We start from the raw sequence: 16031 nt of genomic DNA, 5'->3' as shown, positions 1-16031 counted from the left end.
TTCCAAAATGGCCACAAAGATTCAATCCCTTTATGCACCTAGTTCAATGCAACATGTTCATCCGATAGAATCAACTATTAATTTAAATTCCACACAAAACAGAGTGTGGACTGAATAAGATTCCACTTTCTCTGCTTTGCTACAAATACTTTTGAGTGATAATGCAGAAAGGTTTTTATCTGTCTACAAAAGGTACAAAACTATTCATGTCAAGGTCCTTTTGCCTTGCCAAAAAAAAAGGAGAAAGAGCTAATGGTCAATCCAGATTCCACCCAGCTTTAAAAAAAAGCTTACAACTGTTGCAAGCTTGTGCTTACCAGTACTAAACACCAATAATTTATTAGATGATAGATTTGTCAGCTTGCCCCATAATGCTATTTCTTTGAGTGTACATTTATTCATTTAAGAATGCTAACTTTCATTCCCCTCCACTTTAAAAATAAACACCATGTATTAATTGCATTTACCCGTATTTGTTCATCATATTTAATAGAACGCCCACTCTCCCAGTCAAACCCAAATCTCATTAAGTGGATGACTAACACACTTGGTAGAGACTTGATGCACATTCGTTTCACTGTTGTCCTCTGGAAGACAAAATACAAGTGTTATAGAGCACCACAATAACACGGGGAGTAAATCTAAATCCATTAATTATCTAGATGAACTTGTACATCTATTCTGTAAATAGGAAAACAAATGCTTTGGCTTCATTTTCCTTCTCAAGCAGAGCAAATCTGCATTGATCAACTGGTTTTATTCCAAAAGCAAAAAGTTACAGATGCAGGAAATCCCAAATACTCTGCAGATCAGGCAGTGTCCTTGGAGAATGAGGTGGAGAATCCTCCATCAAAGAAGTTAGTCAAAATTTAAAACCAGACAACACAGAATATCAAGTTAAAAGTAGATTGGAAGCAGAGACTAAAAGGTTGAAAAGTTTTTTTTTAAAAGAAGCACATTAATAAAATTTTCAAAGATGGAGAGGGTGAGCCAATTTAAGTTCTTGGGAGTCACCATCTGTAATGGAAGATTCTAACCTGTTTTTTTTTAATTTGCAGCTCTGGGTTTTGCAGGGCTGAGAACCTATTTTTTTTTATTTGCAGCTCTGGGTTCTGCAAAGCTGAGAACCTAATTGTTTTTAGAATCAGTAGACATAAGCTAAATTCCACCGAGGGGCCAGAGATGCTGGCTGACAAAAGGAGGAGGATCTTTCACCAACACACCAATGGCATCAGCGCTTCTACTTCCTCAGGAGTTTGCGGAGGTTTGGCATGACACCAGAGACCCTGGCAAATTTCTAGAGGTGTGGAAGAAAGTATGCTGACCGGCTACATCATGGTCCGGTCTAGGGACACCAATACCTCAGAACATAAAGCCCTCCAAAAGGTTGTGAACACAGCCTGGGACATCACAGGCAAAATCCTCCCCACTACCGAGTACATCTACAGGGAATGCTGCCGTTGGAAAGCAGCAGCCATCATCAAATACCCACACCACCCAGTACACGCTCTGTTCTTGCTGCTGCCATCAGGAAAGAGGTATGGATGTCACAAAACCCGCACTACCATCTTCAGGAACAGCTGCTATCCCTCCACCATTGGACTCAATGACAAATTGAACCAGAGACTCATTTAAGGACTCTTACTCATGCACTTCGTTGATTTTCTTTTTTATTCTCTCTGTATTGCACAGGTATAACCATATAACAATTACAGCACAGAAGCAGGCCAGTTCGGCCCTTCTAGTCCAAGCTGAACACCTTCTCCCACCTAGTCCCATTGACCCACATCCAGACCATAACCCTCCACACCTTTTGTCCATATACCTATCCAAATTTTCCTTAAATATTAAAATTAAAGCCACATCTTCTGCTTTAACTGGAAGCTCATTCCACATTCCCAACACCCTCTGAGTGAAGAAATTCCCCCTCATGTTTCCCCTAAACTTTTCTCACTTCAATCTTAATCCACATCCTCTTGTTTGAATTTCCCACACTAGGAATTCAAAAAGCCTGTCCACATTGACTCTATCTATCTCCCTCATAATTTGAAATACTTCTATCAAATCACCCCTCAATCTTCTACACTCCAGAGAATAATGTCTCACCCTGCTCAACCTATCCCTGTAACTCAAACCCTGAAACCTAGGTCACATTCTTGTAAATCTCCTCTGCACTCTCTCTATTCTGTTTATATCCTTCCTATAATTCGGTAACCAAAACTGCATACAATATTCCCAATTTGGCCTCACCAATAACCTTATACAACTTCAACATGACATCCCAACTCCTGTACTCAAAACTCTAGATTTATGAAGGCCAACATACCAAATGCTTTCTTTACCACCCTACCTACATGTGACTCAACTTGGAGGGAATTATGTACCAGAATTCTGAAATTCCTTTGTTCAATTGCACTCCTCAATTGTCTACCATTTAACATGGATGACTTTTGCTGATTAGACCTACCAAAATGTTACACCTCACATTTATCAGTATTAAACTCCACTGCCATCTTTCATCCCACTCTTCTAACTGTCCTATATCCCATTGCAAGCTTTGATAACCTTCTTCACTGTCCACAACAACACCAATCTTCATATCATCTGTACACTTGCTAATCCAAATGACCACCTTATCATCTGGATCATTAATATATACGTGACAAACAACAATAGATCCAGTACCAATCCCTGATGCACTCCATTAATCACTGGCCTCCAATTTGACAAACAATTTTCCACCACTACTCTCTGGCATCTCCTATCCAACCATTGTTGAATCCATTTCTCTACTTCAATAGTGATATCTAATCTAATCCTAACCTCTTATGTGGAACCTCATCAAAGGACTTACCAAAGTACATATGGACAACATCACAGCCTTTTCCCTCCTCAACCTTCTTAGTAACCTCCTCTAAAAACTGTCTACATTTCTTACCTGTTTACAGTTTTGTTTGTTTACATCTTTACACTGTGTACAGTTTTTTTTTACACTAACAATTAGTCATAATTCTCACACACCCTCAGGAACAAGAATCTCAGGGTTGTATGTGATACAATCAGAGAATAATGAGAATAAATCTGAAATTCATTAATCCGCGGAATCGCTGATAGCGCAGGTGTCTGTGGACCTCAAACTTTGCAAATTTTGAAAGATAGTTGGATGGGAAAAAAAAAGATGGGTTTGACCATCACTCAGAATCTCATCAGAAACAACAACAACAGTCCGCAGAAATACAAAATCTAAACGGGCAAGAGAACGACTGATTCCACCTGCATTGAATTCGTCTATCGTTATTGAATGAAGATTTACCAGGACCAATGCCTGAAGAGGGCGCACAAAATCAGTGAATCGGTGCGGACTCGAAAGACCAACATGGCCTGTTTCCGCTCCGTAACTGGTTATATGGTTAAGCACCTACATATGGTGGAATAAAATGGATGAAAGCTTTGCCATCAATGGCAGATAAGAAAGGAGCGAGAAATAGATGAGATGCTGCAGGAATGAGCGGATGTAGAACTGAGGTAAAGGTGAGGTCATAAAATGATGTAAACTTTCAAATTGAAGGTAGTTATGATTGAGATACTAAGGAAGCTATGAAGTGATTGAACAAAACCTAAAATGGGAAAGAATGTGATATGTTTATTTTTAATGGCATTTATGAAGGAGACAGAAAACTTAAATAAAATACAATATTTTGCATAAAAAAGAAACAATAATTTTGCATTCTGTACATCTATTGCTGAAAACATCTCACATGGAATTGCCCAAGAATGACATTAAGGTTTATTTCCATCAACCTTGGTCAATTGCAGTTGGCTACTTTGAAATAGTTCTTAATAAATCTCAAGAGACTTTTATTATTAAATCCATAATTGAAAAAAAAAAGCAAAATTTTCTGTAACTCATTAAAGAGAGCAAGATGAAGGCCTGTGCCACATCTTGAATGATGTGGACCTACGAGGTCTTCAACTACCTCCATGAAGTTGCTCCATCCTATCCTTGGCACAAGCATTAGCTTACCAAACCTGTATTCAGTAAACAAGAATGAAGTTAAAAAATCCCAACATCATTTTTGTCGATGATATCCACCTGCTAAATCACTTTCCCCAAAAATATTAATCAACGGAGATTTGTTGATTTTGAATTTAATTATTAATCTAAAATTAGTAATGATATTTAATAAAGATGACCATTAAACAATTGGATTGCTGTCAAAACAGCATTTAGTTGGGACACTAAAATCCTTTAAAAGCAGGAAATCTATCACCCTTCCCTGACATGACCTTTTGTGATCCAGATCCACTAAAAAGGCCCATCAAGCCAGTGCATTCCAGGACGATTTGACGTGAGTAATAATGCTGGCTTTGTCAGCGATACCCATACACTTGAAAACAAAAAGAACAAACATCTCTGGATAGTCTAAACAATAAATGAATTCCAAAACATACATAGTTGCAAGGACATAAAATTCAGATACATTTCTCACCAGATCTGAATTTGAACTCCTTACTTTTGTGGAGAGCCTGAAAATCATTTTTGGTGGAACACTCTCTATGTCCAGCTAATACCAGTCTATCCTCATGAAGGTGATTTGTTTTAAAGTCTCCTTTAACCCTTGTTCAATTTGAATGGCTTCCCTCACTGATTACGTACATTTCAAGGTTTAACCATTTCAATGCCTTACCTTCTCTTTACACTTCTCACAGTAGTAAGCATTGCCTCCTTCAAGCACCTCGCCTCTTACAAACTGATCCAGAGATATTTCTAGACTTTGGCACGATGTTACTCCTAGATTCAATGCCATAAAAGCTTCCTCACGTTCATATCTGCAGGGAGAGATAAGAGACTTTCAATAAAATATCTCACTAATATGGCTGACAAATGTTGACAATTTATCGGAAGACTAAAATTCAAAAATAAAATTGGCATACAAATTAAAGCTGTCATCTATCCAGGACCCGCTATTAAAAATACTTTGCAATTCCAAGGAGGCAGTCACAAAAAAAATAATTAATAGAAATGCATAAACCTCAAGTGATATTTATTGGTATTACCATCAGTTTCCCATCATTTAACATGGCAGTGTGGTACAGTATTAACACTGATGCCTCACGCCTTAAGAGACACACATTATATTCTAGCCTTGGGTGCTGAACGTGTTGAGTTTTTCCTCTTGTGGGTTTCCTCCAGATGCTCCAATTTTTATCCCACATCCCAAATACATATTGGTCAGTTGTTTGGCTACCGTAAACTATCCTTTAACAAAGATTAAACAAACAGAATCAAAGAGGAGCCAAGGGCAAGTGTGTGAAACATACTGGGGAAATAAAGAGATCAGTCAGACTTTTGTAATGGCTCCCCTAGAATTCAGCATGGACCTAATAAGCCAAATGGACTCTGTATATGGTTTTGTCAGTGGAAGGTAAGACCCCAGCAGCTGTCATTGACCAAAATCTTAACTGAACCATTCACATAAATACCACAGTTTATAGGGCAAGATTAAAAACTGAGATCCAACATTGACTGAATCACTTTCTCTCATTCCAAAGTCTTTGCATTTCTACAAGGTCTGAATAAGGAGTGAAATGGAATATTTTACACAGATCTGAATAAAATAAACACCAATTTCAGAAAACTCTCAGTGACTCAAAAGTGGGCCATCTGCTAAATGCACTTCAGTAACATGTGCAGGCTGTTACAACAGCATCTCCAAACCCTGTGAACCAAGAACAAGGGCAGCAGTTGCATGGGAACACCACCACTTGCAGGAGTACAGTCCCAAACAACCCAATCTTTCCTCAGAGGCTAACCCTTTTATCTCTGGAATCAACCTGGTGAACCTCCTCTGCACCAGCTCCAAAGCCAGTATATCTTTCCTCAAGTAAGGAGACCAGAACTGCATGTAGTAGTCCAGATGCAGCCTCAACAGTTGCAGCATAACCTCCCTGCTCTTAAATTCTATCCCTCGAGCAATGATGGCCAACATTCCATTTGCCTTCTTTATCGCCTGCTGCACCTAAAAACCAACCTTTTGCGATTCATGCATTCAGAGGTTTAAAGCTGAGCTCACCATCATGTGCAATTTAAGATGCATACTAAATGCTGGCCTAGCCAATGACATCCAGAAAATGAGTAAGTAATAGTACCCAGGACTGGAAGTGAAAAAAGGAAGTTCAATTGCACGCAAGAACCTGTACTGTACTAAATTCTGGCCACTTGTCAAGAGTGTTGGTCAAAATTCAAAGTTATTGTCACAGTGAATACATATCATATTTTATTACTAGCAGGATTCCCAGTGTTGTCCAGGAAATAAAACACCCAGTTGTTGTCTCCATGGTTGAAACATGGAATTGCCTGGTGGCATCAGCACTGAGGCAGGCTTGGTATTGTTCCTCAATTTCCTGCTGCCTGCTCCTTGCTTGTCTGAAGGCCTGAACACTGAGGCGGGCCTGGTTTTGCTGCCCCTTGCCTATCTGGAGGCCTGAGCACTGAGATGGATGTATTGTTGCTGTTCTGTTTCCTGCTGCCTGCTCCTTGCATATCTGGAAGCATCAATAATGAGGTGAGACTAATGTTCCTCTGCTGTCTCTGGGCCTGTGAAGAGCTTCTGCCAATTCCCAATATTGCTTCACTTTTTTGCACCCATATTGAACTGGGTTTGGCCACTTGTTTTTATTCTGAAGGTACATTGATGCACAGCACTGGAACTAATTGAGGTGTCCCTGGTGCAAGTTTAACATTTTTTTTTGAACTGTTGAACTTCATATGACCTTAAAGGTTAAATTCAATGTGGTCATGATATTCAGCATCAAATGTTACCCCGACTGAACTTCCTTGGACATTTCTAGAGTGCTCCGTATTGAGCTGCATGGAGAACAGACAAACAGACATACATGCACAAATAAATATGAAGTAGTAATAAAAATTATAGAAATGTAAGCTGTGTCTTGGATTTAAGGCTTGTGTCACAGGAGCTCAAAGAATCCATGAACCCCTAAAACAAACCCTGCTACTACTACCTTTCAGAACCTTTCAAAATAGCTCAATAAAAAGGCACAGAAAAATAATCAAAGTGGTGGTAAGCTAGTTCGTGCACAAATTTACTGTATGCTGGGTGGGCAGAAGGAAGAAATAAAATTTAACAGATGTGGAGCATTCCCCTAGCAGTTAGCAATGATCTTTTTGGTGTCTTAGCAAGCCCCAAGAGTCAGCATAAAAGTCTGAAAGAATAGTCCTGATTCCAAAATGAAGAAGCCAATGGCAGCTTTTCTTGAAGTACAATAATTTCTTCTTCCTCACTTATAACAATTTTGTTAAGGTTAAGTTCCAAGCTTGTCTTGATGTGAAGTCTTCGACAAGTTATTGCCCCAGAGAGCTTCAACTTTTCAGTTTCTTAACAAAACTGCTACTGACCTGTGAGGACAATCTTTGCAGATCTTCTGGTCAGAGAAAATACCCTGGAAAGTGTTCTTAAAAAACTGTTCACGTCCGAGTTTCTAACAAGAGAAAATAAACTATTGTGATTTGCATTGTGCAGGTAAAAGATGGAGAATGGGTAGAAGGCCTTGGTAAATCTCAGATACCTACCTTAAGGTGCTCATCTAGCTGGTCTATCAGACTAGTAAAAAACTCATATGCATCTTGTTGTTCACGGACATAGAGCTCCTTATTCCACATTTTAAAAATCTGAAAAGACAGGAGTGCATCCAAAAAATATAAAGCACACTTTGGATTAAGTTTATTCTAAACCCTATACTGCTTTTTATAAGCAATCTTTTCTCTTCCCTTTCAATCCTAATGGATAGCCTTGACTCAAAACATCTACTTACATCTCCACAGATACAGCTTGACCCACTGAGTCCTTCCAGTGTTATGTGTTCTCTGGACAACCATTTACTTCTCAAATTATATGTGCATGTTTTCCCTCTTTCCCCTTTTGATGCCATCCATTACAGCAAAGACAGAAGGCAACTTTTTTTCCAAGTCCTTCACTGTGCACAGCTGGAACTTCATCAAATATCTTTCTTCTGAGGATTAAGAATTATAAATACAATAGGGCAGGAGAGAATGCAGAAAAAAAAACCCTGTGATTTTTGGGGTTCACAAAGATGGGCACAAACCTTTTTGTAAAAATATAACAAAACCCTAACCCTACTTGTCACAATCATCACCCCTGCCATTCATCCACTAATGCCCTGTCATTAAAATGTCAACAAAAGTAAGAAATCAATGTGGTGGGGAGAGCCATCATGACGATTTGAAGAAAAGGATTTCAAGTCAATTTTCAGCAAAACCTGCTCACAATAAGGATGTGGTTGGGACATGGCTTTCAGTATTTTGGATGAATCTCTTTTGAGGACAATACAGTCGGGTGAATGGCACCAGAATGCCAAAGAAAATGAGTCAAAGTCAAGGCAACCCCACTGAAGTTCAGGCAGTTGACACCGAGCCTGACAAAAATGTGGGGAAATAAGAGTTTTGAAAAATGGACCATGTGACATCCAGACCCTTCAAGGTCCAGACATAGTGCATAATAAATACAAACTTTGTTTGTGTCTGAATTCTTGTTAGCTGCATTTTGTATTGGCAGGTAAAATCTACAGATAATTCAAAATCCTATTAATCCTGTTTAACTCTTAATTAAATTCACATTGTCAACTTTTTGCTGATTCAGATTAATGTGCATTTACTGCATTTGGTAATGGCCACAAATTGATTGTTTCTTTGAGTACAATTATCCAGTTAGGTTAGGGTTTAAATATAATTAATTTTTCAAAACATTTCAATTGTTTCTTTGTTTTGATACACAATTCCAAAGTTTGGCATTTTCACATTCTGAATTCAAAGAAAAATGATAACACTATGTCACCTGAAGGTTATGCAAAATTCATAAGCTCGGCTTCTGATAATCATCTCAAAAGATTTCATCAACAAATTTCAAATATATTTTACTGTAAAATATATTCCAGCAATTCAAAACCATTCCTGATCATTTTTAAGTTGCTAACCTTCCAGAAAGTTTCCGGGACGTAATATTGCAATTTACTTTCCATCAGGTGCCCAAAGAGGGATTGAACTTGATAAAATACATTTTCTTCTGGATTCTCAACGTCATCATCATCTATTGACAACATGGCCTTTAAGTAGGTGAAAAGAAGCAAAGTGAGAAAAACCTAAAGCACTGGACACATTTTGCTTGATGTACAGCATTAATTACATATCAATGCAATATTCATTATTTTAAATTATACATATGAGGATGCAGGTGTTGCTGCTAAGATTGCTATTTATAGCTCATTGATAGAAAGGGCCTGAGAAAATGGTGGCCCTTACTTGCTAGACCACCAAATGGTTGTCAAGGCAGAACTGATTGAAATGAGATAGGAGTAATATTTAGGCCACATAGGGTTTAAAAATGAAATTTCCCTCCTGAAAGACAATACACCAGCAAACCACAGAGTGCGGCTCCTTCGTCCTGGAGTCTGGTCGTGTATAGGTAATTCCACATTGTGCTTTCAAAGGGATATTCACATAGGCAGTATGCTGCTGTGTCAGAAATGTGGCATACATCCCTGCCCACCACTAGTATTTAAAAAAATAAATGTAGACATGCAGCATGGTAACAGGCCATTTCGGCCAATGAGTCCATAGCCCCCACTTTACACCCAATTAACCTACACCCCTGGTACATCTCGAACGGAGGGAGAAAACTGGAGCACCTATTTGTGCAGCTTTGGAATGGTGACCTCCTCACCACATAGTTCAGTGTGGTGTGCAAAGTGCAGAAAATGCCGGTAAGGGCTAGCATTGTGCTGTGCTGGGCATGTTGTATCATCACTCAGTGCTGGCACAGCATATCTAGGCACTATTAAGGCCAGGAAGTGGTTTTTCCATGTGTTGAACTGCCTTGATTCTGTACAGATATCTTGCTTGCATACCATCATTCACTATGAAAACCACTGCCTGGTGCTGGAAAGTTGATGAGAAATAAGGAATCAAGGCAAGTCTATTTCCAAAAAACAGAGGATCTTCACAGGGATCAAAGTTTTGGAGAAATTAAGTTCCTTTTTTATTCCCCAATGCACTGATAAAAACCAATCATCGAGAAACATTAAGAGCTTATTCAAAAAGTTTGAAAGATTCAAATGCATCAACAAATGCAATGGACGAGGAACCTGCTCCCTCTGAAGCTCTATTTCAAAAGGCAGACCAAAAAAAGCAAATAAAAGATGGCTTTGTGTCTGCTCCATAATTCAAGAATATCATGACTGATCTTCCACCTCATTGTTACTTTACTGCACAAAAGCCACATCTCTTAACCTCCCCCATAAGGAAAAGTGTATTGATCTCTCTCTTGAATATACATGGCAACTAAATATCCACTATTCAGAGTGTTTACTATCCTCCAGAGAGAAAAAATCTTTCCATTTCAGCTTTGAATGGCTAACCCCTTATTTTGAGACCCCACATTACCCTAACCATAACACTCCAGGACCATCACGCTATTGTAATTGCAATTTTTTGCAACTGTAAATCTATTTATGATCTTTTTCTCTTATGGGGTAATTTAATTTATACTTATTGTTTGTTAATGCATTGCCACAGCAAGGTCAGTGCATCTATACATTATGCTCATGTACAAAACAGAGAATAGGGATAAACTGTAATCAATAAGGTCCTCGTCTGAGGGTCGCTTTTGTGTGGCTGCATGGAAGCTCAATAAACAAATGCCAAGTGCCATTTTGTGTCTGAGTTATAAAGCTGACATTATACATTAGGACTATCAATCCTTATAGTATAGCGATTTGCCACAACATGCTATTCAGTTGGACTGTGCCTTGGAGAGGAAAATATGCCAAAAAATCTCCTCTCGATCACACAGGCAGAGAATATCCTCAAGGTTCGATGGGAAAGGGAGCTAACAGAATCTATCTGATGTCTTCCCAAGAAGAAAGATTGCTTCATCATAGGAACTGTCAAAAAAGCACCAAAAGTTTGTTTGGTTGGCAATGAAGAGGGTCATTATTCCACAGTATGCAATGCTTGAGATGATGGTGGTGGGGTAATTTTGCCAAGAGATGTAAATGCTTTTGCTGAGACCTATCCAAAACAGAAAACTTTCTGCTGTGGCCCAAGTAGAATGAAATAAACACTAGTTTCCTGCTGAAATCCTATCAGCTCCAGCATGTCCAAAACTTGCTGGCCCTCCAATGCAAGGTAATGTTTGCAACAATACACGATGGACTGGTGCAATGTGGAGGGTTGAAATATCCTACCACTTTTTCAAATCAGCGTACATTTGAAGTAAGTTAAGTTAAAACAAAAAAAAAAGATTTTTTGGACTAAACTGTGAAGGAAGTAGACGGGGAAGGGTAGTTGCAATCCTCAAATTAATGCACTCTACCCTGCCTGTGCTCAAGGGAAAAGAATGTAGTTCCACTTCATTTCAACATTTACATGCTATTTGACCATTGAAATAACGGATGACACATTATGTGAGGACTAAAATAAATTAACAGGAGGAAAAAAAAGTTAAAAATGACATTACTTCTGGCAACCCAGGCTGCATGTAAAGTTGCTGGAAAACTGCATTCATATAGCATGTGGCTCCTCCATTCTTCAATCCAACAAACCCAGAGATGGCACGACTGTCAACAGGTGGCAAGTACTGAATGTAAAGATTTAAAAAGAATCAAGTCTCAGCAAGTACAAGTCTGCAATAATTCAGTCACAATGATGGAAATACTGAATAATTCAAGCAATCTTGATATAAAACATCATAAAATTGGGCAGGAATGGCAAATAAAAGATGCACTCAATGTCAGTAACAATATCCTGGAGAAATATTAATCCTTCTTAGGAGAACGACTTTCATGATAAAACCTTAAAATGAGAAATTGAGAGAATACACAAGGGCAGTGAAAAAAATTGTCGCATAAATTCAAAACAACAAAGCTACAAAATGTCAATTCATTATGATGACCAAGAAAATTAATTAGACATGCAAATAGAACAGGAGATCTACACAAGGAAGAAAGATCTGCAAGCACTTAAGCACGAAAACTTTCTAATTTCAACCCATCCCAAATTTTTAAAAATAAAGATTTTTAGTTGTTTAAAACACCCTCTGCTTGAGTCAAAAACCGAATGCTTTATCTAATGAATCTATACTTCTTACTTTCAAGGAAACAAATGCTGAGAAAGGTTTTTCCAGAGTTAAATAAAAGAAAATTAAAAAGGCATGGAGTCATTACTCATGTTGCAAGTTTCTAGCATGGACAAGAAAACAAATAGTGTAATGGCTGGGAAAAAGACCAAAATATTGACTTATACTAAAGTTGCTTGTAAATGGAATGTATTGAACTCCGTAAAAATAAAATGCATGTTCTTTCATTAAAGAGAAAGGCTGTTACCCATGAAGGTTATTCCCTTGATTTTTGGAATGTACATTAATGATTTAGGGCCAAATGTATGAGACATAATGAAAATGATTACAGAAAATATAAAAAGTAGCCCCTGTGGCTAATGCTAGCTTCGATTTTAAGAAGTTATGGTCAGCTGACCAGAAAAATGGAAAATGAAAATTAATCCAGAGAAGAGCAAAAAAATGCATTTGCAGAGATACAAAAAGGCATCGCAAAATATAATGGGAGAATGTTGATTGGTGGGGAGGTACAGAGGGACCTGTGATTGACTCTGTAACCTAATAGGGCATGGTGATCATCTTGTTCAAAAGTTTGTGCAATACTTGAGGTGGAGATAAAATTGAACACATAATTAAATAAAGAATGTAAATCACTAGTAACTAAAAAAGGATGCTTACCTATTGGTTAAACTAACTAATGGAGAAGATGTGTTCCGGAGAGGTATAAAAACAACAAAAAAATACTGAAGGAATCCAGAGGGTCAGCATCCATGTGGAGAAATGGCTAGTCAACATTTATCAAGGCTAAGATGTAGAATAGGAGAAATTACATATTTAAATGGGAAATAAGGTTTAATGGGAAATGAGAGACAGACAGAAAAAATATAAGCACAGAATAGGTAAAAGAAAAGATTGGAATGGTGAAATCAAATGGGGGAAAGGGGAACCCAAAATTATAATAATATTCATGCCATTAGGTTCTTGGTTCTTGATCCTCCAAAATATTCCATATGGAATTTAAACTGGAGGTGGAGGAGGATGTGCTTAAGGAGAAGATTTTTGAAGAATGGTCTTAAATTTAATTGGGTCTGGTTGTGGGAGGATGGTTGGGTGAAGATTATTCCATGCTTTAATTGTGCAGGGGAAGAATGAATTGTGGTACATATCGGTCTTGGAAGATGGCACTACAATTTGGATTGCATGCCCTCACCTGCTCCTAGCGGGGTTGGGTTCGGTGTAGAATTGGATGTCTATATCGAGCTAACGCGAACAGTGAGGGAGATAGTGGATATCCCTGCCTAGTTGACCTGCTTAATTTAAATTGGTTTGATATATATCCATTTACTGTCACCTTTGCCAATGGTCCCTTATATAATACTTTAATCCAATTAATATATTTCTCTGGTAGGTTGAACCTCTGTAGTACTTTGAATAAATAATTCCATTCTACTCTGTCAAAGGCTTTCTCTGCGTCTAAGGCAACCGCCACTGTTGGCGTCTTGTTTCCTTGTACTGCATGTATTAAGTTAATGAACTTACAGATATTGTTCGTTGTTCGTCTTTTCTTAATAAATCCAGTTTGATCTAGTTTTACTATTTTTGGTACACAGTCGACCAATCTGTTTGCTAATAGTTAGCTATTATCTTATAATTTGTGTTGAGTAGAGATATTGGTCTATACAACGCTGGTGTTAGTGGATCTTTCCCCGTCTTTGGTATTACTGTAATTATTGCTGTTCTGCATGAATCTGGCATGTTTTGGGTTTCTTCAATCTGGTTCATTATTTCCAGGAAAGGAGGAATTAATAAGTCTTTAAATGTTTTATAGAATTCTATTGGGATTCCGTCCTCTCCCGGCGTTTTATTGTTCGGTAGTTTTTTTAATATATCCTGTATTTCCTCTATTTCAAATGATTTTATTAATTTGTTTTGCTCCTCTTCTTGCAATTTCGGTAGTTCAATTTTAGCTAGAAACTCATCTATTTTGTCTTCTTTCCCTTCATTCTCAGTTCGATATAATTGCTCATAGAATTCCTTGAAGTTTTCATTGATCTCTGTTGGGTTATATGTAATTTGTTTGTCCTTTTTCCTTGATGCCAATACTGTTCTTTTAGTTTGTTCTGTCTTAAGCTGCCAAGCTAGTATTTTGTGCGTTTTTTCTCCAAGCTCATAATACTTCTGTTTTGTCTTCATTATGTTCTTCTCCACCTTATATGTTTGTAATGTTTCATATTTTATTTTTTGTCCACCAATTCTCTTCTTTTTGTTGTATCTTCCCTTGTTGCTAGTTCTTTTTCTGTATTTGCTATTTCCCTTTCCAGCTGTTCTAATTCCCGATTGTAGTCCTTCTTCATCTTAGTTACATAACTTATTATCTGCCCACTGATGAACACTTTCATTGCATCCCATAGTATAAATTTATCTTTCACTGATTCCGTATTTATTTCAAAGTACATTTTAATTTGTCGCTCAATGAATTCTCTAAAACCTATCTTTTAAGTAGCATGGAGTTTAATCTCCATCTATACGTTCTCGGTGGGATGTCTTCCAGCTCTATTGCTAATAACAGGGGTGAGTGATCCGATAACAAACTAGCTTTATATTCCGTTTTTCTAACTCTCCCTTGGATGTGGGCTGACAACAGGAACAGGTCTATCCTTGAGTATGTTTTGTGTCTACCCGAATAATATGAGTATTCCTTCTCCTTTGGTGTGGTCTCCTCCATATATCCAAAAGTTGCATTTGCTGCATCAATTTAACCATACATTTGATTACTTTGTTCTTTCTGCTAGTCTTTTGTCCAGTTTTGTCCATCTTTGAGTCCAAATTAAGGATAAAATCCCCTCCTATCAGTATATTCCCCTGTGTATCTGCAATCTTCAAAAAGATATCTTGCATAAATTTTTGAGCCTCTTCATTAGGTGCATATACATTGAGCAAATTCCAAAATTCTGAATATATCTGACACTTTATCATTACATACCTCCCTGCTGGATCTATTATTTCCTCCTCTATTTTGAGCCTTCACCGATCATTCCAACGCAGGTCGTTCTGGATTTTGATCCCAAGGTCTTTGGTTTCATCAAAGGTGACATCCAGGATTTTGTATGATGTTTTGGCTGGTTTTCTCTTCCTAGTAACATGCATGGTTTCACATTGGAAGGATTGAACTGCATGCCCCATTTTTTGTGACCATTCTACCATGCTATCAAGATCTTTCTGGAAAGCATCCCTGTCATCAGCTGACTTAATTGTAGGGTATATAAAACAGTTGTCAGAGAATAGTCTAATGGTGGTTGTGACTTTTCTGTGAATGTTGTTGATGTAGAATAAAAACAAATGTGGGCCTAACACTGTACCCTGGGGTCTACCACTTAACACTGGACACCATTCAGAATTTTTTCCATTCACGCACACCCACTGGAGTAATTTCGTTTAAGGTTATTTTGAACAAATATGATGCGCTGTTCCTCAAGTTCATGTTTAGCCACACCCTGACACAGGATGAGGCCAAGGACTGTAATGGAATATATATTTGGGAGATAATTGGTAAAATTAGAGTAGGTTACATACATACACACATTTTAAAACCGATCTTATTTGAAATACTGAAGAATTAATATTTAATGAACTTTACAGAAACTATGGAGAATGCTTTGCACATTCAACAAGTAGGTGCTAATTGAAATGATGTCATCAAATGAATCAACTGGAGACAAGTCGTCTGTGTTGAACATTTTTATAAGGCTTCTGACCTTTCTGCAAAGTGCTCACTCAAACGTCAATGAGAAGTTTTGTTTACCTAAGACAACAGATGGGAGCAAAAGACTAACTGCTATTGTTTGCTGGAGAAGGTGGGGGTTTTGTGGCAAGTGAGAGAGT

The 16031-nt window shown here is 37.9% G+C and overlaps 1 protein-coding gene across 1 annotated transcript in view; it reads right to left on the bottom strand.

The window, feature by feature from the left end:
- usp24 (ubiquitin specific peptidase 24) overlaps window positions 1-16031 on the bottom strand; it is a 214826-nt gene that overhangs the window by 52830 nt on the left and 145965 nt on the right. Inside the window, exons 42-47 of the mRNA XM_069938902.1 lie at window positions 11553-11672; window positions 9013-9141; window positions 7592-7690; window positions 7418-7500; window positions 4689-4830; window positions 468-587 (exon numbers count right to left, since the gene is read on the bottom strand). Of these exons, the coding sequence (XP_069795003.1) occupies window positions 468-587; window positions 4689-4830; window positions 7418-7500; window positions 7592-7690; window positions 9013-9141; window positions 11553-11672 (693 nt within the window). The remainder of the gene's footprint in view (window positions 1-467; window positions 588-4688; window positions 4831-7417; window positions 7501-7591; window positions 7691-9012; window positions 9142-11552; window positions 11673-16031) is intronic.

Source organism: Narcine bancroftii, chromosome 5 (genome assembly GCF_036971445.1).
Source record: "Narcine bancroftii isolate sNarBan1 chromosome 5, sNarBan1.hap1, whole genome shotgun sequence".
In the NCBI taxonomy this organism is placed as follows: Eukaryota; Metazoa; Chordata; class Chondrichthyes; order Torpediniformes; family Narcinidae; genus Narcine; species Narcine bancroftii.
The sequence above is the reverse complement of the archived record's forward strand: the minus strand, read 5'-3'. Positions and strand labels throughout refer to the sequence as shown.